This window comes from Pholcus phalangioides, unplaced genomic scaffold, assembly GCF_987345545.1.
Source record: "Pholcus phalangioides strain wild (caught in Gottingen) unplaced genomic scaffold, Ppha-v1.0 ptg000040l_1, whole genome shotgun sequence".
NCBI classification, from domain to species: Eukaryota; Metazoa; Arthropoda; class Arachnida; order Araneae; family Pholcidae; genus Pholcus; species Pholcus phalangioides.
Genome location: NW_028301626.1, coordinates 6,417,787 through 6,444,595, shown reverse-complemented (window position 1 = coordinate 6,444,595; position 26,809 = coordinate 6,417,787). Strand labels below are relative to the sequence as shown.

At 40.6% G+C, this 26,809-nt stretch overlaps 1 protein-coding gene and 1 non-coding gene across 2 annotated transcripts in view; both read left to right on the top strand.

Annotated features, from left to right (window-relative positions):
• The window catches only part of LOC149065338 (dual specificity protein phosphatase CDC14A-like), a 192,430-nt gene that overhangs the window by 33,191 nt on the left and 132,430 nt on the right, over positions 1-26,809 (top strand). The window contains exons 2-3 of the mRNA XM_089254120.1: positions 12,950-13,046; positions 13,184-13,259. Coding sequence (XP_089110246.1) covers positions 12,950-13,046; positions 13,184-13,259 — 173 coding nt within the window. The remainder of the gene's footprint in view (positions 1-12,949; positions 13,047-13,183; positions 13,260-26,809) is intronic.
• On the top strand, positions 23,620-23,693 carry TRNAS-GGA (transfer RNA serine (anticodon GGA)). The gene has a single exon. It is a non-coding gene; the product is annotated as a tRNA-Ser (tRNA).

Here is a 26,809-nt window from a genome sequence, read left to right as displayed (position 1 = left end):
TGTGTTAGAATATACACATATTGAGCATAAAACACTGGGAGGTCGTTAAATAACTAATAAGCGGATTGGAACCAAATTCTATTTTATAGGCATCAGTTTTACATAGGATAAATGGGTAAAGTTTCATTCTTCGTACGAGAAGCCACGAGGCTGTGCGATCCGTGTGGCCGCACAGAGGGCAGGACAGGATCTGGTACCTTGATTTCTGAGAATAAATACATAAATGTTACGGCCAAAGCCTATAGGCCAGTTTACGAATGAGCGGGATATTTCGCAACTAGTAGGTTTTCGACAATTTCACTGTAAATTTACCACTGAATCTTTTCTTCATTTCAAACTTTGGCCAGCCAGTTCGTGAAACGGCATGGAATGACCTGCGAGAGTTGGAAGGGAAAAAAAATGGGTGTTATCGTCTGAATATGGAAACCTTTTTGTTACCACGTGTTTACCACCGCCTAACACCCAAGGGTTCTCAAATTTTTTCCACCCACGGTGCACCTACTCCCTATTCAATGCTTATCCGCGAGCTCCGCCGGCTCTCCAAAGCTGTTTAACAAAGGATATTTTCAAACAACCTTTGTCAGGGGCACCGTGGAGCGATGACCCTGACAAAAGTTGGATACGCACCAGGATGCTCTGCGCGCAGTTTGAGAACCCCTGGTCTAACCCCATATTTCCCATCGCCCTCTTCTTCAGAACTCAAGCAAACCCATGGGATCCTTTGTTATACCCGTAGTTTCTATCACCCCCTTGGACCTTTCCATCGCCCATCGGGGGAAATATTGCCCACTTCTGAAAACACTGGTCGAAGCGATAGATGCCACACACACAAAGCGATAGATACCGCCCAACGGACTGCCTTACATCAGAACATCGAATATTGGCCAGGGATATCCAGCCACTTGGCGAAATGACCGGTAAAAGTAGGAAAAAACACTAGTCATTTCGTCTAATCGTGCTTTGGCCACACCTCCCGGCTAATAAACAAAATGGCCACCCAATTCGCAAACTCGCCAAACTTCGGGCTTGGGCCGTAACATAAATGCGCATGATGTTACTTCCAGCCAAGTACTAGCCCTGTGAACATCTCTTTGCCCGAGGACTCACTATGCCGAGACAGCTCTACCTTCAACCAGGAAAAGATAGAAACCTATAGTGTACGAATATAGTTCACTCTGGTTTCCGATTCTGAGAATCCTCACCGTCACGGATTGGTCCAATCCGTAACACGACGCCGACTGAAGAGTGGTAACTCAAAATTTCTCGGGAAGAAAATTTTTGTGCCCCCCCTCCCCGCAAAGTTCGATCCTTCGCCCCTGGCCGGAGGTTGTGCAACCCTACGGTATGCTAGTATTTCTCAAACTTAGGATGCCGGTGGCCCTGTTGATTGCTTTCCTGTGAGTGAAAGGCCCTTTTAAACAGTTCACCGCCCAGGCTCTAACGGCAGTTGCCAATTTTATCCATTGCCCCTGTTAAGGGGGGCTGAGTGGAAGGCCCTGACATACAGACGATTAATGGGAAGTAAACGGAGAAAAATAAAACAGTGAATCACTGAAGGCCCGGTTTGACTGATGTCAGGGCCCGGCTGTTGCTGTATACCACTTAACAATTTCAAATACTGCTTTAATAGCTTGGCTTCATGGAAAATTTTTAATTTTTCCCGCAATATGTGAAATGTCGAAGACCCCAGTTAAAGAGTTGTCTCATCCTTCGGGACAGGCACTAATCACTGGAAATGCTCAAGATCTCCTCGTGAAAAATAGAATCAAATGTACTGCGTATATATTCGTAAGTGATGTTGCGACGGGCACCAAACACAATTGATACATCCTGGCTCGATAAACATGTCGAAATGAACAGAATAAATTCGTCATGGTGAACATCTGCTGACAGTAATGGACCAAATTCATGGCTCTTGATTAACGGGCATCCTCCGTGACGTTCGGTCCGACGCCGGCAATTGCTAACAATATTTGCCACTTGCGCATCGTAAACACGCCTGTTTTCAGCGCGCATGTCACACAGTTTCGACTAAATTTTCTGACTCATTTATAATTATTAGTTGATTTTAATCATATTTTACATTATCTTTAATTTAGTTCAAATGCCTAAATTTTTGTACAGTATGACCTATAAGACTTATAATTAAAATTTTGTGACAATTTTCTCACTTTTATACGTATTAAAACTGAAATTTTGCTATTTTTGTTTCCAATGTGTATGATAGCTACTTCCACCAGCAGGTAGCGCTTCATTATTTTCTTAAAAGTTCGAATAATTCGAAAACACGCTCTGCTACCTCGTCATTCAGGGTCATCTTAATAGCCCATCAGGAGCTCCCCGATAAAGTGATGTTCTGTCTATCAGCCTGCTTATAAATTAAAAAGTGATGTTTTAGGAGCCTGTGCCTACCCCTATTTGAAATGAAAAAGTGATCTTCTAGGACAGTGATCTCCAGAGTGTAGGTCACGAACCAATAGGGCGAGGGTGCTCAACCTTTTCTGGAAAGTGCAGGCCACTTTATTTGTGTTAAAACGTGTCGTGCACGACTTAAGTGATTTGAACACCGTCGTAGGTCACTCAAGTGACTTGGAAATGTGGCGTTGCTAGTCACTAAAATGATCTGGAAATGCGCTGCGGACCGCTTTAGTAATGTTCAGGCTCTTAACTGCTCTGGAACTGTACGGGTCACTCAAATGATTCGTAAATATGCCACGGGCCACTCAGGTAATCTATAAATTCACTGAATTGATCTACAAATGTGCTACGGGTCACTCAAATGATCTGAAAATGTGCAACGGACCACTTAAGTGAAAATTCCTTTTACAAAATCAGATTTGCGGTCACGTTTTACATTAAATGACTCTGAGGGCCACATTTGGCCTAAGTTGAGCATGTATACACTAGGGGGTCGCGTTAATGAACTGGAAGATGGGGACCGCGAGAGATTCTCCAAGATGAAGACGTCTGGATAAGAAATTTGTTTTTCTCAACAGAAGTAAGAATATATAATGTATTCTTACTTCTTGATATACAAGGATCTTTATAATTAAAGTTCCACTTTGAAATGGCCATAAAACGGAAGCTACTGAACAAAATATTTGTAATCAAATGAACAAAGTTGGTAATAGTTTGATAATAACAGGTGGTCATGGGATTCAATTTTCAGCAAAAAAAAAGTTCAAAACTCACCACCAGTGGGTAATGGCGCTGTATGCAACATTGTTAAACTAAATAAGACATGAAGACATCGGTTTAAAATGTTTTTAACCGTTTCTAAAACGTGTTCAACGTGGCGTCCACCATTTTCTGAAAGCAAGTTAAATCGTTCTCAACCTCAACAGTAGCTCTTAGCATATCGGGAGGAATGTTAAGGACATGTCGGTGTATCGCATTTTTCAATTCCACCAAAACCCCACAAACAGTTTCGTTTTAGAAACGATTAAAAACATTTTAAACCGATGTCTTCATGCCTTATTTCGTTAAACAATATTGCATACAGTGCCATTCCCCGCAGGTGGTGAGTTTTTGAACTTTTTTTTTTTTTGCGAAGAATTGAATCCCATGACCTCCTGTAAACTATTACCAAGTTTGATAACATTTGTCAAGTAGTTTTCCTTTTATGGCCATTTCAAAGTGGAACTTTAATTATAAAGGTCTAATCTCTTCTCTGCTTGATGACACGGGTGAGCCTTTCGTGTCACTGCGGCCAGGCCAAGTGCTAGGTCACATCTCCCCTCGACTTGGTGGCCCTATGGTGAACCCTCTACAGTCGTCAGGCCAGGTTCTGGACCACATCTACTCTTCTCATCTTAGTGGCTCGGGTGAGCCTTAAGTGTCACTGTGGCCAGGCCAGGTCTCATCTCCCCTCTCGGCTTGGTGGCCCTATAGTGAGCTTTCTACCGTGGCCACGCCAGGTCCTAGTCCACTTCTACTTTTCTCGGCTTGGTGGCTCGGGTGAGCCCTTCGTTAAAAATATAATGGGGAGTCGAATCATATTCGCCCAGCCTGGGTAAGTTACTCATAATGGGGAGTACACCAACGGGTACTCGCTGTAACAGAAAATCCTATTGTAATTAAAAAATAATTTTGTATAATAAAGCAAGTCCACCTGTGCCACAACCATCAAAATGTTATAAGTATTTAAAATAATGTAACAAATCCACAAAAATTATTCTTCCTACGAAGGAACACGGGAATATTTTCACACTGGGGCCCTGTATTTGTCAGTGGTTACCCTGAGTTTGGTTACCGAGTTATCAGCACTGCACCATTACGATGTGCAAGATACACATTCCACCCTAACTTGCGGCTGAAGGAATGAACGCTATAGAACTTTGCCACTGGACTTATTCCGTTGCCGAGATCTCTTCCAGCCCAGCTTCTTTTGCAGAGTCCGGAAAATGTAACTTGCGGCTGTTTTGATGACACTGTCCGCAGGATTCAAAGCTAAAAAACATATCAGTAGTTTGAAATCTCATAATAAAACAGTTCTGCCAACTGTGCGTGTGGAAATAGAGGAATAACTTCATTATGGAAATCACAAAGCACATTTATTAGCAAAATGTCATGGATGTCCCGGTTGGGGTCGAGCTGAAAGTTCCTACCTGTTCAAAAAAGAGGAAGCGATATTTTCTGGTGCCCGTACCTAGCTCTGAAAGTGTTTGCACGGCGGAGGCTTTATCGATTCTAGTCAATTTCCGCCATTATTCCTGTCAAGGGCCGGGACCGTGTCCGAGAAAACTTGATCAATCAATTAAATGTACAGCGACATAGAATTTTACGCTCACATACTGTATACAGGTCAAATGCTTCGAACAATTCGCATACTTTGAACATTAGCTGAAAGTGAGGGCGTAAACACGCTTGTGGGCAGGGCCTTCTTAACTCAGCAGCACTATCGAGGACCCTTGATGCATGAGAGCCACCCGCAGTAAACTTTCTTTGCAATTTAAAATCAATTGTAGTAAGCTCGTACGGTCGAAAGTGCTACACGTCCTGTACACTCGGGATTCAAGGGCGCATTCCGTAGAGGGGATGCGTTTTTATACCAGTTTTTTCCAACCTGTAGTCCGCGGATCTTGCCACCGTGGTGGTCGAGTGGTCATAGCGACGGACTCGTATCGCGAGGATCCGGGTTCTAACTCCACCGTCGCCACTGGTGGTCGGCTGAAGTTGGTTTCCTATGATTCTCAACTTCAAGACGCGAATGCCAGCCGATCTCCCCGTTAAAAAGTCTCTCCACAGAGAGCAATAGCCCCACAACGATAAAATTATTCAGTCATTACACTTCAGTTATAGTGAGAAAAGTTGATGGCAGATGGCAGCATATTACGCCTAACAAGCATTACACAGGAACAAAACTTCACGTCAGGACAAAAACGCCGTCAGAAACAAAACGCTGTCACAAATTGACAACTGCCGATATAGCCTGGGCGGTGTACGGTATAAATCCGGTACGGTAAAAGTACGGTAAAAATGGTCTGCGGGTCCTCGGGTGTCCTCGAGTACTTCGTAGGGGGTCCGCAAGACAATTTTCATTTAGTAGTTTCATTGTATGAATGCCAGATTTTGTGCTGTGAAATTTTAATTTATTCGATTTATTATGATACGAAAAACAATGCATTTTTGGATTTTATGGGAGGGGAGGGCGACGAAATTGACCTTCTGACGTTACGGGATCCGGAACTTTCGCTCCCGACATCTTGCCCCGGTACATTTGGCCCCCAAAAAATTCACACCTAACATTTCACCTGCCTTGAACGTATGAGTGATTGATTGTATGAGTGACCGTGTGAGTGATCGAGTGACCGTATGAGTGATCGAGTAACCGTATGGGTGACCAAGTGAGTGTGAAATGGACTGTAGGAGTGCGTTAGTGACCGTACAAATGACTCATCGAGTGGCAGAATGACTCACCACGCGAGTGAACGTATCAACCAGTGTGCAGTTGACTTTATAAGTGAATGACCGAATGAGTGACCACGTGACTGACCGGATGGCCGTATGAGTGACCAAATGAATGACCGCATGAGCGACCAAGTGATTAACTTTATGAGCGATCAAGTGAGATCTAGGGATTGACCGTGTGAGTGACCAAGGGAGTTACTGAGCGATGAAACGTTTGAGTGAATAAGTGACTGACCGAATGAGTGACTAATTAAATACTGTTGTAAGTTTCCTAGTGAGTGATTGAGCGTATGAGTGAGCAAGGTAAATACTGAATGATTGAACGTATGAGTGAGCAAGGTAAATACTGAATGATTGAACGTATGAGTGACCGAGTGGCTGACGGAATGAAAGACTGAGTGAATGCTTGAATAAATTTCCGAGTGACTGAGTGAATGCTTGAATAAATTTCCGAGTGACTGAGTGAATGCTTGAATAAATTTCCGAGTGACTGAGTGATTGAGCATATGAGTGATAAAGGGAGAGACCGAGTGATTAACCGTATGAACCCGGGGGGGGTGTAACAGTAGTAGGTAGGGCCTCCAAAAAATGGCTCGGGGATCCATGATGTTCTTAAGTCAGCCACCTCGTTGGGCAATTTGCCTGTTGTGGCGTTGTAATTGTATTTGTATAAGTGAATGTGTGACCAAGTGAGTGACCAGTTGAGTGGCTGCATGAGTGACCGAAATATTGATAAAGGGAATGACCGTATGATTGACCCAGTGAGCGATTGATTGATTGACAAAGGGAGCGATTGATTGATTGACAAAGGGAGCGATTGACAAAGTGAGCGATTGAGTGATTGACAAAGTGAGCGATTGAGTGATTGACAAAGTGAGCGATTGAGTGATTGACAAAGTGCGAGGGTGGAGTGTCTGCAAAGATGATCTTCCTCATCCCCTCCCTTTTTATAGGTGGTTACGTAGCACTGAGTGACCAAGTGACTCACACTTTAATGGATCCTAAGAATTTGGAATTTTCAGTTGAAGCATAAAATATTTTTCCCAAATTTACGTTGCTGCGAAATTTTTCAATATGAGAAGAGGTATTACCGCGTCCTGAACAAAACCATTAAAATCCCCCCCCCCCCAAAGTACCTTTCCCTTCCCCTCACGCTTCCTAGATATCCAGATGGGTATAAATAAAAACTTTCATACTTATGTTCACCATGTATCATCGAGGAGAATGCAGGAAATTGCAATGCTGAATACGGCTTATCACTAAATTTTGTCAAAAATTGCAATTTATTGCACTTATATGATCACTCACTGGGTCAGGGCAGTGGAAATGTCCGGGGGGTAAATTTTCATTACATTTATTTAATTTCATTTTCATTTGTTAACTCGATCACTCATATATTCACTCACTTGTACCATCATTCATATGACATGAATGTCGCTCTCCACTTGTTAATACAAGATATACAGAAGACTGGATGTTGTGAAGATATTTATTATTTGAGATGTTCATTTTTTAAGGAAGGAAAAATGTATGTGCGTATATGTATAAGGAGCACTTGAGCATATACGCTCTAGCGAAGGAAAATCTCTATCTCCTCTATAGCTTAGTGGTCAGAGCACTCGTCCGGCAATCGAGGGACCCGGGTTCGACTCGAGGCAGAGATGCTAATTTTTTAAGGAAGGAAAAAACTCATCTCAAATAATAAATATCTTCACAACATCCAGTCTTCTGTATATCTTGCATCATTCATATGTTCACTCATACGGTCACGCGTACGGTCGGGGCAGGCGAAATGTCCGGGGGGGGGTAAATTTTCAATTCACTCTATCACTCACATATTCACTCACTTGGTCACTCATGTGATCAGGGGAAGCAAAATGTCACGAATAAATGTCCAACTCACTTGATCACTCATGTGGTCACTTGTACCATCATTCATATGTTCACTCATACAGTCACGCGTAAGATCAGGGCAGGCGAAATATCAGACATAAATTTCCGATTTACTTGATTACTCACCGAGTCACTCATATGGTCAGGGCGAAATTTCCGGGGGCCAAATGTACCGGGGGCGAAATGTCGGAGGCAAAATATCGGGGACAAAGGTTCCATGAACCGTCGTTACAGGGGGTTCCGCACAGCATTGACCTTCACTGCATGGGTCCACGATATCAAAAAGTGTGAGAAACATTGGTTTATGTTAGGTATTCATGAATTATTAGGTTATTGCATTGCTTTGGCCAGGGGTACCCAGGATGCTGTTGCGATGACCCTGCGCATGGGAAAGGTACTTCCCACCCTTTTTGTGTTCGTTATGAATTTGTAAGACTGTCAGATTAGCGATGTTTGTATAGGTTTCGGTAAAAACGATAAATCGGTTATTGTACATAATAACCAGTTGCTAAGTAGCTTACCAAGCGTCGTTGGTAAATTTGATAAATACTAAAAAAAACCATCGATTTTTTACCAGCGATTACGGATAATACCCTAGTGTAATTAAAGAGTTTGATAAATATGAAAAAGAAATTGCAAATGAGTCTAGTATGTATCATGAATATAGTCCATCCCCGATATAATGATAACAAATTTTACGATCGCAATCGCTATAACGATACATGTATGAATTATCATGTAGTACGATTTATCATGTTTACTAACGACGTGATGCTTGGGTATTATGCATAACCGCTGGTAAAAATGACAAATTTTTTTTAGTACTCATTAAATTTAACAACGACACTTGTGGGTACTATGAATAACCGCCTGTAAAAGTGATCAATTCAGGGAAATCAAAGGATTATCGAACTTACAGAAATGCTTGGTAAGTGTGCATGATAACCGGTTATTATGCATAATAACAGGATTTAGCACATTTACCAAACCAAAAAAAAACAAACTATGGTCCCCGCTGCTCTTTCCCCATGGAGGATATAAGCTGGTTACCCCAAAAAGCTGAACTATGGTGAAAAGGCTGGCACAAACACGACACAGCACATTTACCGTTAACATATACATAGAATGGAATTTTACGGAATGCTTCTAGTAGCGCTGTGAACACAGGAGGTTAATTAATCATCTCCTATTCATCAACGTTATTTCACTTAAGGACATCCTTCAAATAATGCTGGCGTGTTAATAGAAGCCCTTGAAGCACTTTACTTTGTGTTGTATCCGCCACGCCTCTATCATTATTGTACACACGCACGAGTGCACAAATTGACACCAATTTTCAATTTGGTTATTAAAAACTGAAACAAGTGTGAAAATAGCTCGTCGAAATTTGTGATTATGCGATATTTTCATAATCTTCAAGCTATTCCTCAAATAACTATTTGAAGGTGAATTTGCATAACGCTGTTTTATGCCAATGATTAACTTCCGCTGTCATTCTTCTCAGTTGAAAATTTGAGGCTATTACGTTCTTGGGTAGGACAATTGAGTTATTACGGGTAAATAATTATTCGCGTGGATAATTATTTTGATCATCATTCATGGCTGTTTTGCGAAAAATTATGAGCATTTATGCAGGATCGTAAAAGTCAAGGGGGAAAAAACACACCTTTACAGCGCTATCTGTGTAGTGAGTTGACTAAAAACATGAAAATTATACCTAAAAGCCTAAAACAATACAAGTTTTGTATCAAAACTCAATTTTTTAAAAAATTAATTTAAAAAACTAATTCTTTGAATAAGAACAATCATCAAATTGTTTTAAATAATTTTTTAAACACATTTTTGTCAAAATTCTAATGAATTATTCATTAAGCATCTGAAAAAGATAGCGGCTCCTTGTTAGGATTCGATTCAAAGAACCTACCTAACAATATGTTTCGACATCTTGTGTCTGTCTTCAATGAACTCCTGCGTTTGAACCACTTCCCGGAGAACTGGAAGTAGCCAATATTAAGGCACTCCCCAAATCTGTGCAAGACCTTCATTATCCTCAAATTTGGCGCCCAATTTTACTTCTTAGCTCTCTGGGGAAGTTGTTCGAGAGATTTGTGGCTGCACGGATTCACAAATACACTGAAGATCACAACACCATTGGTCCAGAACAATACGGCTTCCACAGCAAGCACTCGACCACCATCCAACTACTTCGATTTCGATTTGTTGAATGCATCCAAGAAGCCAGAATCTATAAATATACTGCGATAGTAGCCTTCTTTGATCTGCAAAAATCATTTGATAAAGTTTGGCATGAAGGGCTTCTGCTTAAAATGATTCTCATGAAAATGCCCTATAACGTCATCAAATTCGTGAGCAACCATCTCGACTCGTGTTCTTTCCGAGTACAGATAAGTGACTCCATATCAAATTCTATACGTATTCGTTCGTCGATTGCTCAGAGAAGTGTGTTGGGTCTCATCCTTCACAACTTCCATATGAATGACTTTCCGGTAGTCTCTAAAGGCATTACAGCTTTTTAGGCTGATGATAGTGCCCTTTGCTGTACGGATAAGAAGCCTAGGAAGGCTCTCTCAAATTTACAGGAACTAGTGGGTCTGGTCGAGCGCTGGTGCGTTTACTCAACAGGCACCAGCGTGTTGAGTTAAATGCAGCCAAGACTGTGTTCGTGTGGTTCACCAACAAGATTAATCTACCCCACAATGCTCACATTCTGGTGTAGGGTACGCCTATCTACCCTGTCGCACACACAAAATATCTTGGTGTTGTAGTAGATAAGAGGTTCAGCTTCTTCCGGCAATGAGATGAGGCCATTCGCAAGGCAACTGTGGCCTCGGTTATGCTCAGCAAAATTCGTCATAAGCATTCCAGTCTATCAATTCATAATAAACTTATAGTATACAAAATGATCATCAGACCGGTGTTACTTAACGCTGCTTCTGTGTGGCTATTTGCTAGACGCTATAACTTAATCGCCCTCGAGAGATTCCAGAACAAACTTCTCAGACGATATACTGGCCTTTCTTCGTTTCGTCAGAAATGTGAATATCAGAAAAGACTTCGGAGTGCTGAACATTACTGCATACGGCAAGAAGTTGGCCAAAAGATTTTTCGAAAAATTGACTGAATCAGAATTTCCTCACATCTAGTCCAGATATCTTAGTATGATAGCAGAACGAACATATTTTTCAGACCTAAGAACTTTCTGCATATGCCCAGGCCCGCAATTCCAGGCTTGTGAGTGTCGTATAGAATCCATGACGAGAGAGATGGCGACTGCGCTCTTCGAGGCGATTTGATCTGTACGTCTTCTATGTCTTCTTGAAAAAAAATTTAATGAACTATGAACATGGTGTTAGCACCATATTGCATATTGGCCCTGATAAGATTTCATTTATCAAAAAAAAAGAAGTCGTGGTGTGTGACCTGTCTGACCTGTCTTTGGCTTTCTTTTCGGTTTTGACGCAGATGTCGGTTGTGATCCTGGTCTAGTGAAATGATGGAATTGTACATACATTTAGTCACATTTATGCACATTTAATCGCTTTTATTCATATTTAATCACATTTAACCGCATCTATTCGTATTTAATCGTATTTACCCTCTTGTATTAGTTGCATTGGAACTATTCCATAATGGTCTGTTGGCCATTGTGATTATGAAAATTTTTCTCTTTTGCCCCTTATCAGGTGAACTTAAGTATTCACCCATTTAATGATTTTACAATTGTTATGGCAATGCGCACTACTGCTTGTGAATCGGCAGAGTAATAATGAACGGGGTTTTAGATGGGTTATAACTACCCATTGGAACCCCGAATCACCAATTACGGTTTACAGTAATGAATTATTTCCTCAGTGCTTGATGTGCCAATACGTAACGTTACCGCACTCACGTTGCGGTGATTATATTTGTGCTCCAGAATTTAGGTTTTTCAAGGAAATGGAAAATATTTGAATGTTCGAAGAAAAATAATCTTTCTCATATACTGACATTATTTCTCTTTTTTATATCAGCAGACCAACCGTGACCCCCTCCCCCCAGGGGAATATAAGCTAGTCCGTCTCAGGAGACGTGGGCCACGGTGGAAAAATCCAACGATATTCAAGACCAGCAAACCGCCTGCACCAGGCCACAATCAGGGGCACACCTCGGGCCCGTAAAAGGTTCTGGTAGAAAAAAAAGCATCAATATACCAATATGATAAATACCTTGGCTGACCATATTTCCTTTATAAATATACGGGATATTTCCAAAAAAAAATTATCAAACACAAGTAAAGTTCAGCAGCAACAAGTAAGGTTGTTTACAGCCGAAAAAAATTGAAAGAGGCGAATAAAGTTACCAATTATAGCCAGAAAATAGCTGGGGCGCGGTAGCCCAGGTCGATAAGATACTCGCCTAAAAGTACCAAAGGATGTGCAGTGGTGTCGCGAGTTCGATACCCGGTCCGTCCTTGTCAGAAAACTTTCCTGACAAAGGGGTACAACAGAAACGGCGACATGACCACAGAGAAAATTGCTACCGCGGGGAGTCCCACATCAAGGGGGTTAGCGCACCAACCCCTCGACGAGTATAAAAAAACAAGCCTGCCGTTCAGAATCGGCAATAAATTGTCGGTCCCGTCTAATTAGTCCCCGTGTGCAGAAAATGACCGTGGTGCGACAAAAATGATCAAATGACCAGAAAATAGCCAACTACCGCTAAAACTGCTGAAAAATCGCCAGTTGACAATTTCCCTTCATAAATTACATAATTTATAAGCACGCTGATTTCCGATTACGCAAGTAGGTGCCGTTATTAATTAATTGAAAACATCAAGTTCAGGTTTTCTTACGAATCCGTAACCGCACCGATTCGCAGAATCAGAAAGTATCGTGCATTCCGTTACGGATTGATTAAGAAATCTGAAATTTATGTTTCTTAATCAATCCGTAACGCGCCGACTTGCAGAATCGGAAACCAGCCGCCACTATGTTCGTACCCTAATCAGGGAATAAAAAAAAAAGATCGGCATTTTACAGGGGGTTCAATGCTACACCATCGAGGAAGCATATCAATCATGAAAACTCTGTACGTGCATATTGGAGTGATAACGATCTGTGATTAATTATTATTTATTTATTTGCAGATCGCTTGTATTTCGCAACGATTCAAGAAAATCGGAAGCCCAAACTCAGTCTTTATTACCATTATTTCTGCATCGATGAGGAACTCGTCTACGAAAGGTACGTTTTGTGATCCTAGATCGTAGAGATGCATTACTCGTATTAATTTCAGTGGTCGAAATCGCTTTAATGAAAGACAATTTTCTGATTGTGATTTTCTACATAATAATAAAATTTTCTTTCTAATAATATTTCAGTTTTTACCATGACTTCGGTCCTTTGAATCTGGCCATGCTGTACAGGTACTATAGCAAAGTCAACAAGAAACTACAGGTGAGGAGAGAATTCTTTCATTTATATACTGAATATAAAGTATTCATTACATATATGTTCACACCATAGGGGCCCCTGGTTTACTCTTATGTAGCCTGCGACCTCAAATCCAATTTCGTAACAATGAACTGAAGTAGATAGGTCACTGCGACTTTCACTATGGATGCCAACGAGAACGTAGAGTGAATTGCATCAATATTTAGTGCAGATACGTTCGCATGTTAAAAAAGAGTTGATGTTTTTTAAAATTTTAATTCTGAATACTTTCTGCATTTTTTGTGCCAAAGTCATGAGTCATTTTATTTGATTTTGGCCTGTGACCGTTTATCAAATCACTTAAGTGGTCCACGAAAGATTAACAAATCATGTAATGGTTTCCAAATCACTCTAGTGGCTTACGGCAGGTTACCAAATCAATGGAGCGACCCGCAATAACTTTCCAAATCAATTGAATGGCTCGCGCGACAAATTTCCAAATCATTCGACTTGCCCCGCGACAGGTTACCAAACCACTCGGTCGGATTTCCAAAACACTCGAGCGACCCGCAACCGGTTTCAAAATCGCTTGAGCGACAGCCCCGACAGCTTTCCAAATCACCCGAGTGTTTTGAGGCAGCTTTTACAAAACCAACCCGCGTGTCCCGTTCTCTTTCTCTCTGAGTGTGAGCACTCCTAGTTTATTAAATGTGCGGATAAAGATAGAGGCATATACAAAGAGGAACTAGGAGTGACTAGGGTGCATCGAGCTTATATTACTGGAGAGAGTATGACGTCAGCGGTCTCCACCTTGGCAGTGCTGAGACAATACCGTCTAGAGCTCTAGAAGGTATTGGCTGAGAACGTTGTCCCCCAACATCTTTCCTCGGAAGATCACGTGACTTGGTGAAAAGAATCACAGTCCCCCGTTTTCTTATGGCATCCACAGGAATTTGAAACAATAAATAATTTCAGCATCGCTGAGACAATTCCAAAATTTATGAAAGAGATAATTCCATAATTAATGAAAGAGATAATTTCATCATTAATGAAAGAGATAATTTCATCATTAATGAAAGAGATAATTTCATCATTAATGAAAGAGATAATTTCATCATTAATGAAAGAGATAATTTCATCATTAATGAAAGAGATAATTTCATCATTAATGAAAGAGATAATTTCATCATTAATGAAAGAGATAATTTCATCATTAATGAAAGACATAATAATAAAATTAATGAAAGATATAATAATAAAATTAATGAAAGATATAATAATAAAATTAATGAAAGATATAATAATAAAATTAATGAAAGATAATTCCAGAATTAAGAAAAAGAGATAATTAAAAAATTAATGAAAGAAAAATTCCAGAATTAAGGAAAGAGATAATTAATGAAAGTATTAATGAAATAAATAATTTAACCTTTTTTCATCTATAGATGAGTTCTCCATCCTTTTTTGTAATCTTTAAAACGTAATATTTAGAGACTTAACTGTACATTTCTATGGGCAAATTGCCAGGCGCACGAACTTTGTTTTCACCGAGTCACGTGATTTCCTTGCATTTGATGCCGCTGCGGCTGGATGCTCCCTCCAGTAATATAAGCTCGATGCCAGGGTGGCATGTTTGGGGAGTGAGCTTTCCAGGAAATATTAAACTAGAACGGGAAAGACGGTGACTGCAAAACTGGTTTAGCTTGTGTGTGCTAAAAACCACATATTCGCTTCTGATTAAAACAGGCTCGTTCAATCTTTTTCTCACGATCACCGCGGTGCTCACTGGAACATTTTATAGATTGGTGCTTCTACACTTTTTTTTTTCTGCTGTCTATGGCCTTCATTGGATTTTAATCCATCCTCTTCCGTCTCAACTAGGGCTGCCCTCCTCCACATTTAGGAGCGAGACACCCAAGGGGACAGTACCCCCCTTTGAGCCAAGATTATATAGTTATTTTGCAGGAAAAAAAGTAAACCCCCCCCCTCGAGAATATTCTGTGTACGCCTATGTATCCGGAGCATATATATCAAGAACATATATACAGGGGGATTCAAAACTCAAAGTACAAACCAAACTTTTGGGGGAGGTAGAAAACGCAAAAACGAAGCAGAATCACATAGGAATGTATGACCGGAAACCTGATCAGCTGGAAGATAAACGAAGATGTAGAAATGACAAGCCAATAATGGGGGGAAAAACTATTTATTTAGCGATACTTTACACGAGGATAGTACTTGTACACGTTAAGTTTCACAACAAGTCCTCAAAGTTCTTACCCATCCCCAGTTATGCGCACTTCACAACGGCGATGCATTGATTGTCGAACCCTTCCAAAAATACCCGGCATTCCGCGGACGTTTGCATCTGCGACGGAGATTCTCGCGACGTGCATGGTAAGAACTTTGAGCACTTCTTGTGTGGAACTTAGCGTGTACACGTACTGGCCTCGTGTAAACTAAATAGAGTTTTTCCAACAATTATTGACTTGCCATTTCTGCATCGTCCAGCTAATCAGGTTGGGGTTTCTGGCCATACTTTCCTGTGTGATTATGTTTTGTTTTTGTATTTTCTACCTCCCCTAAAAGTTTATACGTTGAGTTTTGAATCACCCTGTATAAATAAATACACACATACGCGTTCATGAGCATATGTATATCCTCCCACTTGTGGAGTTCTTAACAGGTTGTGTTCTCTGGATTCTTCAAATAATATTTCACTTTAACGCTTCATGTCTGTGTTGTATTTCACTGGTCTCAGTGGTAGGCATGCATTCGTGGACTGTGTCGGGAGGGGCGAATTGTGTAAGCGCTTTGAATCACGTACCTTAAATTACGGGACGGTTGAAGCAGGTAGCTTCAGCTGCGAATGGGGTGAAAGCAGACATCTCCCGATTCGAATGGAGTGAGGGCAGTCATCTGCAGCTACGTATGTATCCTAGACAGATATTTTAAGCTACGAATGAAGCTTAGGCAGGTATCTTCAGCTGTTTAGCTGAGGGAGACATTTTCAGAAACGAATGAAGTGGAGGCAAACATCTTCAGCTGCAAATGTATCCTAAGCAGATATCTTAAGCTGCGAATGAAGCCGAGGCAAACATTTTCAGCTGCGAATGTTGTGTAGGCGAGCATATCCAGGGTCATGTGCCAGAGAGGCGACTTATCGTGCATGTGCATTAGATCATCCCGCATTTTAAGAGACAGACAAATTTACCCCATAATATTCAGCTCTTGGGAATGATTCCGCGCTCCTCAGTAGCCTCCTTAGTTTACCTTCCGCACCTATCTTTCACTTGATTTTTACTCGTGACTCCCTTGGAATATCTCAGAGTCGCTGTATTGCCCCCTGTTGAGTATTGAGTTCAATCGATGTTCTGTCGCAGGTAGGGTGAAAACCACTGCGTACTCGCGTGAGAGCGGGGGCAGTCAAATGATAATGGCAATTTGGCCTTGTGTGTATTTAATGAATCTCGCGTGTTGAAAGTTCTAGGGTATAATTAGCCGCTTAACAAATCACTCGCTTGATTCTAATTGCGCAGTCAATTCAATTAATCTCGTCGCGCCTCCGCAAGGATACCACGCAGGTTTTCTATGTGATACCTACATGCCTATGAGACATCGAAATATTCACACACACACGCACACATTAGCACGACTCATACACACAGTCATACTGCCGAAGGGCAAAGTCGAACTTGTATCCTCCAGGAAGAAAGGAATCGCTTGTGGAAGTCGACGGCTTGGCGCCCAGACAGACAGGGGCACCCACGCGGTATGTCGATGTTGTTGCCAATGCTACTGGCGGTTTCAAATATGTCAATGGAAATTCATTTTCACTGAGAACTGTTACTAATTATGTCATATAAATGTTGAATCACTGAAGAGGAAAAAAGTAAGGTGCTGCCATCTTATGCCAAACTTATATGTATTCGATATAATAAAAAGCTTCTTATCAAATATTTTCAACTATTATTCCTGCATTACGCTTCCATATGCTTCAAAATTACAAAATATTCTGCATATCGAGAAGGGTTCAAACCCCACTGTCGTCGCAGTGGTGGTCGGCTGAAGTTGGTTTTCTGCGGTTCCCAACTTCGAGGCGCGAATACGAGCCGATCTCCCCGTTAAAAAATCTCGCCGCAGAGAGCAGCAGGCCTACACACACACAACGGTATAATTATTATTCATTCATTACACTTCACTCACTACGTGTTGAGAAAAACTCATAGTTTAAAGAAATGTATTGCAGATGACAGCACTACACATTAGAAGCATTACACGGGAACAAACTTCACGGAAGGTTCACTGTACGTGCACACACATTCCAACATGTACCAATTCGTTAGAAGTTAAGGAGAGGAATATGGACGAGGTGCATGTCTGGTTCAGTAGTAGTAGCCTGCAAAGGATAGGCGGCGACAGAAACGTTCAATTCTGGTGGTCTGGTTTAACGTTCGTATGGCTGTACTTGGATATGGCGCTTTAAAAGTGTTGTCAATGTTCCTTTGTAAAACTTGAAAATACAATCAATATAAGTTTATCGGTTACTTGAGTGTAACCAATATGCTTATTGGTTGTTATTTTTCGTTTCATAAAAGACCTTTTATCAACTGTGTAATCCCGGCCTTAAACCGTTTTGTTATGCTTAAACCGTCATTAAAGTATAAAGTTTGATAAAAGTTATCTCATAAAACTTTAATAATGTAACCAACAAGCGTATCGGTCACGTTCTAGCGAATGTAACCAACAGGCTTATTGGTTTTTTAATCAAGTTTTGTAAAAGATATTTCGTCAAACTTTGATAGGGTAATCCCGGCAGTAGAACAGCGGTTCTTAAATTTTTGTTTCCCGTGGTTTCCTTGTTTGATTCATAGGTCATCCGTGGCTCCCCAGATTAGTTTAATAGATGTTTTCTCTTGTTAAATAACCACTTCATAAAGCATAAATTAGGCGCACAAATGAATATATCTTCAGTTAACCACGACACCCCTAGTGACCGCGATGCACACTCTGAGAAACACTGACTTAGAAAATATATTTCCGGATTTTAATGAAGGGCAAGATACGGCTCGACGCACATTTTGACCATTCAGTTCTGACGGTACTTTAAAGTACCTCTAACTTTTAACCCCGCCGCCACCGCCGCCGTAACACCTCTTACGTACGTTGATGGGAGTTGGGATTTTGAAGTATATGAACCTGTATAGTTACTTTATGATTGCCGGGATCACGGAAAAAGTGTAGGACAACTAGTTTTTTTTTTTAATATGACGTTTTTTATGCGCACGCTCTGTCACACTCTTGGTCGCTCACTGGCATGATCCATTGCTCTCTGAGTCACTCTTTTGGTCTCTCATTGGCATGTTTCATCGCTCTGTAGGTTACCGTTTTGGTCATTCTCATGCTTGAATTCTGTCTTAATAACTTAAGAGCTTGCACACGCACTGTTTTTCTTACTCACGTTCTTGCACACTGTTTAGGTCATTCATTTGATCACTCAATGACTTGGTCCCGCTTTTGTTCATTCACCTGCTTGTAAGTTAGAGGCGGATTCATGAGTTTTACCGATTGTAGATACAAATTTCGTTACCCTTCTCCCATTCTACTAATTTTCTTGACCATTCATTCCTCAAATTTGGCGCTTTTCCGAAATTGCTGCTCTGGGCTATAGCTCTCTGTAAATACACTTCTGGTCTTAGGCCGGTCGTTCACTGAAAGTGACTTGAAGGGATAAAGAACTCTCTCGGAGATGCCTGTATTAACGAGATTACTTCACCAACTCTGGCCATATCGCTATATTGCAATTTAGTGCCATTAGTGAGATGGGTTGGAAGTGAAAGCGCTGTCTATCGGTGGTCGCCTCGAGTTCGTTGGGGAAGATATCTTATCTAGGTCGCTTTCAATGGACGACGTCAAATGCCCTTTGTCGTCGGACTCAATGTAAGTTGTAGCCTCGTGTTGTCGCTTCCAGTGGACGACCGGCCTTATGCGTTAAAACTCTCGATCCTCCCGTAGTAATAGATTTCCCGCGCCATACAACCATCGTAAACCACACACACCATACGAGCTTTTTTTGTCCATGTTTACCAGACCGATAAAATAAGTACCCGTAAATTATGGGGCAAAATTATTTCTCCATCCATTATGCAGCAATATAAAAGTTTGTACATATGGTTGCATACACCCCCATCGATTTAGTATGCAGCCGGGTTGTTTTGCAAGCAGCGGGATATGTTATTTTGTATAGATCTGAACACACATGGGCAAGGCCGAAACATCATCATGATATAATAGAGGGACGTCCTCGATTCTCTGTAATTTCCAAGTCTTTTCTCGTCCAGCCAAGCATACATGTCCCGAAGGCGGTAGAGAAACAACGCCGTTCTCATAATAACCCACACACAAACGCGCGCGTTTTATTCCACCTGTTACTATGAAAACCTCTCGTGCTTTTCGGATTATTTTCCCACGCGCCCATTTTTTTTTTTTTTTTGTGTAAAAAATATAAAAATATTTCAAAATACCCCACCTATCGGTGAAAAGAAAGAGAAAGGAATTAAATAGCCAACACCACACACTGCTATGGATAGTGTCGACCTTGTCGCAATCGCTTCTATCGACGGAATTTTTTTTTTTTTTTCAATGCGTTCGCGTTGGGCAATTGCGAAATCGCATTATTTTTGACCGATTGCGAGATGAAGGTGGCTTCCGCTTTCTGGAATGCCGCCCGGTAGCTTCTCGTTTCGAAATTTATTACGCTTTAATAACCATTACACACACGGAAGGTGCGCGCGTGGAGCTTGTTTTGGTAACAAGTAGGGCTGGTTCTCGATTAATCGCGTCGGTTAATCGATTAATTGTTAATCGCAGTTAAAAATTTTAGTTGAGTTAATCGACTCGATCTCAATCCGATTGCAATTTGATTAAAATTTTTGAAATGGCTCACAATTTATTTTGGTTCGGTTGAAACCGACTGGGGGTGTCTCATACCTTCTAACATCGTGAAAAATTTGCTCTAATGGAAATATCATTATAAATAGTATTTAACCATTGGGTCGAATAGTTTCGAATTTTGTACAAGTGTTCTTGATTGTATGCGCTACTATCCTATGACAGTATATGTATGTATTTCACATATTTCTGATATTTAATTTTTTGTGAATTTTCAAGAAAATGCAAAAAAAACAGCTTGTGCGTATGATAAAATACCAGGACATTAATGTAATTGAATAAAAAGCAACTCAAAATAAAGGAAATAGTTGAGTTAATGAAATGAAGCAAAAGTTTGAGGTTTCATTGACTCAATTAAAATTTGTTTTTAAATGAAATTGAGTCAATGAATCTCAACCTTTTGCTTCATTTCATGAATTGAACAGTTTCCTTCGTATACAGTCGGATCCCGTTACAGCGAAAAACTCGTTGTAACGAAAACTTTTCCAATACTTCAAATCAATTTACATAGCAACAATGTATTGTGCAATTCCGGTATAACGAAATGAAAAATCCGTTTTAGCAAAGTCGAAAACACGTATACGGAAAACAAAAGTGTCAATCTCCATCTACTCTTTCAACGTTTCTGAAAAAATCGGACAAAATTGAAATATTGCAAATTCAAACAGTAGTTATAGGATCTCCTAGGAAAAAGATCTAACTTCGAAATTACAAGATGTGGATGCAGCTGTCTTTATCTGGCTTCAGGACATTCGTTCCCGAAATGTGCCAGTCACCGGTCCACTCATAGGAGAAAAGGTTTTGGAATTCGTACGTGATTTTGGATGCGAAAACTTTGAAGCAAGTGTCGGCTGGCTGAATTGTTTCAAAGAACGGCATGGTGTGGTAGCAAAACAGATTTTTGCGGGGAAGCAAATTCATTCGATATGGAAAATGTGAATGAATGGAAAGCTGGTGATAATCAAAGTCATATGATCCTTCCGATGTATTCAACGCAGACAAAGCTGGAATCTTATTATCTAACAAAACTTTGACATTTAAAAAAGACAGGTGCATTGGTGGCAAAAACTCCAAGTGACCCTTAACTGCTTTGTTTTGCTGCAACATGAACGACAAAGTTACGGTGATTGGGGAAATTTGTGAATCTATGGTGCCTGAAGAACGTGAAATCACTGCCTTGTAATTACAAATGAAGTCGAATGGCTTGGATGACTACAAGAGTTTTTAATGAGGAGCTAGTTAAGTTTTATGGAAAAATGAAGCGAAAAATAGAAATAGATACTGCTTCTTATCGCCTCTTCAAAATTAGAGTGCATTCGCTTCGAATACATGCCTCCTAACTGCACGTCTGTTTTGCAACCATTTGACAGATGCATAATTAAGGTGATGAAAGGAAAGAAATCATAGTGAGGCCTGACGTGAAGCAAGCTATGGATATGATAGCTGGAGCCTGGAAGGATACTGCTGAAAAAGTCATTTGCAATAGGTAGAAGGAAAGTAAATTTAATCACAGCGGAATTCTGTGAAACACTGAATAAAGCTGATGAAAGTGCATCCACCGATTTGCAGCCTTTGTGGGAACACATCGCAAAAGAAACGTCTGTTCCGAATAGACGCTGGACGATTTATTTTCTGTGACGATGACGTCTTCACTTCGGAACCGTTAACGGGCAACAATATCGTTCGTATGATACAAGAAACCAATGAACAATAAGTTGCGGGCAGCAGTGACGAGGAAGAGCTTTCACTAGAGTATTCACTGTGTAAATAAAAAAAGTCATAACATCCCATAAATTGGTAAAAATCTTAAGAATTGAAAAAAAAGAAAACGCGTATTTTTGCTTTATGGAAGTGGGGAATGGAAATCCCTACAGGTATCTTATGTGGAAGCTGTCGAGGAATATTTATTAAATACTTGGTAGTAAAGACACCTCGGCTATAACGTGAAATATTGGCAGTCCGGACCGAATAATTTGAATGAATCTTGCTTAGAACGTCCATGAAAAGCAATCACCTCGGGAAAAACGAAAAAAATTTTCGTCACTTTTGTTTTCGTTTTCAACGTTATTTTTGCTTGAAATTCCCACGATTAAAAATGATCACACTCAGGTAATGTTTGCCGGTTGAATGTTGCATAACGTATTTATTACATGCTTGACGCTCCAACCTGCTCATTAACATGACCACTATCCAGAGAACATTTCTGTATTTCCCCCTCACCGACTTTTTCAATCATGAAAATGCTCCGTTTTTTTTTCAACAAAGCTTGCTTACATTCCTAATTACTAGAATCAGGAAAGAAGGTAATTTACCTCGTTAAAAGTTGTATAAAATTGTGTATAGCAATAGGACTATAAATATTAGTCTCACATATTTCTTTAAGTTCATATTTTTCCCGTGAAATACATTTCAGCAGACTTACCGTATCACTATTTCTCACCAAAGGTTACTTATAAGCAGTATTTTGGCAATTTCGCCGGCAATTGGCAACATGTTTGATGGGAATCGGTGATGTCTAGTATTAATTAATATTCCAATTTCCCGTAGTTGTCTCGATCAAAAATGGTTGGTCACTCTAATCATAAAGAAATAAGAAAATTCATGCACAGTGTTTGATTGGCTCCGATTAAATTCTACGTTTAAATTAAAAAAAATCTTCAAAACATCACCCTCGGTTGTAACGACGACTGCAACGGCAAAATTTCGCGGAAACTTCATATGTCGTTATAACCGAGTTTGTCTGCACAAAGTTTCTTGAGACAGAGAGATCAACGTTCAACATTATATTTTATCACAATAATTTGCTTGTATTGGTTTTACTTTAGCGTGTATTTAGTTTCTCGTGATAATTGCTCTTATTTTGAGTTTCTGTATTTTAGTTATATTTGATAACTATATTTTATGGGCATCTTCTTTCAGCCACCTCGTTTGGGGTTTTGCCTGCTGTGGTATTTGTATGGGAGTTATCTGCATTTAAATTTTGGAAATGTTCCTTTTTGAACAAAATTCTAGGAAAAGGTTACCTCTAGAAGATGGGTTAAGTCTGAAAAATGGGAAGCTTGAAAAAATTCGTAATATATTTAAACTTGTCTTTATTAGAAACAAAATGAAATAAAAATAAAATATCGAATTCCACAAAATACCGTGAAACTTTCCAGAGGGGTGCGATGAACAAACGCGCTTTTTACGAACAAAAGGTATGATATACAAGGATGACGTCACTCCCCTCTACCATACGAGGGTTTTTAACTACTGGCTGTTGCGAAGATATATTTCGAAAAGAGAGAAAATTCAACTGCCCCTGCGGGGAATCGAACCCACGTCCTTCCACTTTCCAAAGCTTGTATAAGTCGCCATCTGGTGGCAACGTCAGCAGTTGTGAGCGGTCCCTTTCAGTGTACACGAGCTCCAAGGAAAGATTGAGAGATTCTGTGCCTCTGTAGTCTAGTGGTCTAGGGCGTTCACCCGGAAAGTGAAAGGACGTGGGTTCGATTCCCCGCAGGGGCAGTTGAATTTTCTCTCTTTCCGAAATATATCTTCGCAACAGCCAGTTGTTAAAAACCTTCGAAAGGGCATGATGTCACGCAAAACAGAAGAAAGTTTCTCTGAAAATTCCAATAATCGGTTCACCACCCCAACTGATTCTAACTGGTCTTTGAAAAAGTATCCGCCATCTCTCAAAAGTCCGAAGTTGATTCAACGAAAACAAAGAACGATTTGGTGAAAAATATCTTTTGTTATCAGCTTTAAGCCGGGGCCACACTCGTGTCAAGCATGGTCCAATAATCATTCGCAAATATTTTGCTGCCAATATTTGAATTCCCCTGATGCAAAGAAGCAGCAGCGGCATAGACTGGCTACACAATGGCCCAGCTTGGTCCACTGTTCCTTGGCGAAAATTTGCTTCCAGAACACTCTATGTTGTTACTGTTGGCGTTCTTCCACCAATGTGAAAGATTGGAAAAGAAGGCGGCGGCATTGACTTAGGCTGGAGTAGAGGGTACTGGAATTTCTATTCTACCAGCCTCTAATACCTTCCAGCATCCAACATTTAACGATCAGTGCCAATGGTGGAATAGCCGGTCTACTTGCCCATGGCCGACCTTGGAACGTATCGGGCCAGTCTTAACACGAGTGTGACCGTGGCTTCACCCGAAGAAAAATTACAGACAAAACTTACGACACGATGATGACTAGAAGAAAACTCGTCCCCACGTTGTATCACAGACATTCGTCAATTTTATGGCGCAATTGATTATTAAGATCCTTATATATATGTATATGCGGTTATTATACATATAATTTTTATCTTATTTTTAATAAGGTCTCCGACACGGTCTCGTCCCTTTTCGGGGCAATGACTGAAATCGCCAATCGGCGACAGAGCCAGGAGCAGAGTCTTTTGTTCAAAACGGAAAAGTTTATCTCTTTCGGGAACCATGATGCTGTGTTGAGGTTGAGACGACACTGCATCTAGGACATGAATGGCTCTCAAACTTTTGCCACCCGAGGCTCCCTTATCATGAAAACGTTTATCCGCGCCTTCCCAAAATACTCTTTAAAAAGAATCGCTTCAAAGCACTGAACAAGCACTTGTGAAATTTTTCCAGCTCCTCGTGACGCCCTTATTCATTTATTTATTGTGAATGGCAGGGGTGGCGCTTGCATCACAGGAGGGAACACAAACAAATAAACATGCAAAGGAATAAAATAAAATAAACAAACATGTAAAATAAAGGAAAAAAGTACATATGGTGATACAAATAAAATACACAGGACTATTAAAAGAGGTGTATGTAAAATTACATAAAAGAATACACTGAAAAGTTAAAACCACAACGACATGACAGCAGCTGGCTCAGAAATGATAAAAACTGAAAATTCCTCGGGGGGGGGGGGGGAGAAATAATTGAAAATTAAAAAGTATAGCATCGAAGAGATTTGGGGAGACAGACCATGGCTTTAAACTGATGAATTGTGGGCTTCGTTACGATCTCACCGGGTAATGATTTCCATATGCGGACTGTGCGAATGAAAAAACTATGGTATCTTTTGTATTATTTCGGAGAATGGAATCCTGACTGTAAATTCGTGGGCTCTTGTTCTTGCGTTGATGTAAGTGAGGGGATCGACTGCTATGAATGTTAGTCCTCTCTGTATTTTGTAGAACAATACTAGATCAAGGTAGAATCGGCGCCATTCGAGTGAGTGTTGATTCAGGTGTTCCGGTCTTTCTCTATAGGATTTTTCGCGGAGACCAGGTAAGTTCTTTTTTGTGGCTGTTCAAGCGTCTTGATATCTCCCACTCGGTAAGGGGAACCATACATGTGAAGCATATTCTAGCATAGGTCGTACAAATGTGTTGAATGCCTGAATAAGTGTCAAGTTGCTGCATTTGCGATATGTATGAAAAATCATAAATGATAGTCTCTTGGCAATGAATGAATGTCACAGTAATGGCCTGAAAAATTCAAGGAGATATTTATGGGGATGCCGAGATCATGGTGTTCGATCACCGATGGAAGACAGACGTTACTGGATTGCTGTGCCCGAGATTAAGAACCACAGTTTTTGAGAGTGATATTGGAAGTTCGTTGGATTGACACCATCTGCGGAGCCCTTCACAAGCAGCCTGAAGGTTGAAGCATGAGTTGAAGTCATGGATGTTCGTATAAAATTTTACATCATCTGCGTACATGGAAACTTGTATGGAACCCAGTGCAGGTGGGAGGTCGTGGACGAAAACCGAAAAGATCACAGGCCCGAGAACGGATCCTTGAATTATACCGCTTGTAACTTACGCAGGTCTCGACAGACATTCGTGATGCCTGTAGGAGTCGCGACGCACATTGTGAGAACCACTGGCATGGACGTTTAAATAGTAAGTTCCGCGTGAGGGAAGGGGTAAACTAGCCCTTTTGGCATGGTAATGACCATGGAGGGTCCAAAGTGATCGAATGAAGTGTTGTTCATAGTGGTAAGCGATTGTTGTTATTGTTAGTGACACCCGGAAAACCATCAAACACGTTTTCATTATTCCCTCTTCTCTCTCATGAATATTCTTCAAGGTCATTCATGGCCCCAGGTACAAAAGTGTGAAAAAGAAGAAGAATCATTACCAATTACCCACTCGCACGGGGAAGCTCCCACTTTTATGGTGTGGGCAAAAACCAAGAACGACTTCCTCTAGGCAGGGCCCGAATTCGAAATTAGCATCCGAAGAGCTTCCTCCCGTCGATTTAAAACCATTCGGCTATAAATATTATTATCGCAAATTACAATACTAATGACCACAGACAGTTGAATAGTTCTCGTCGTTAAGAATAACCATTTCATGTCTCATTAATAGCCACCATTACAATTTGTATTTGAAATTACGATGAATACGAATGAGAGCAATTTGTTGTTTATTCAAATGTTAGACTTGAATATCAATCGTGGCATCGATGAGGCGGTTACAAAGTACAGGGTGGTCATAAAATAACTATCGATGGAGGAACTTCTAGACAAGGTCATTTCATTTCGTAATGTAAACTGCCAGGCTCTATCGATAATTGTCATCTTTAGCCATTGCCCCGATTGAGGGGCTGGACGGTGTCGGGTACTTTATTATGCACGTATAG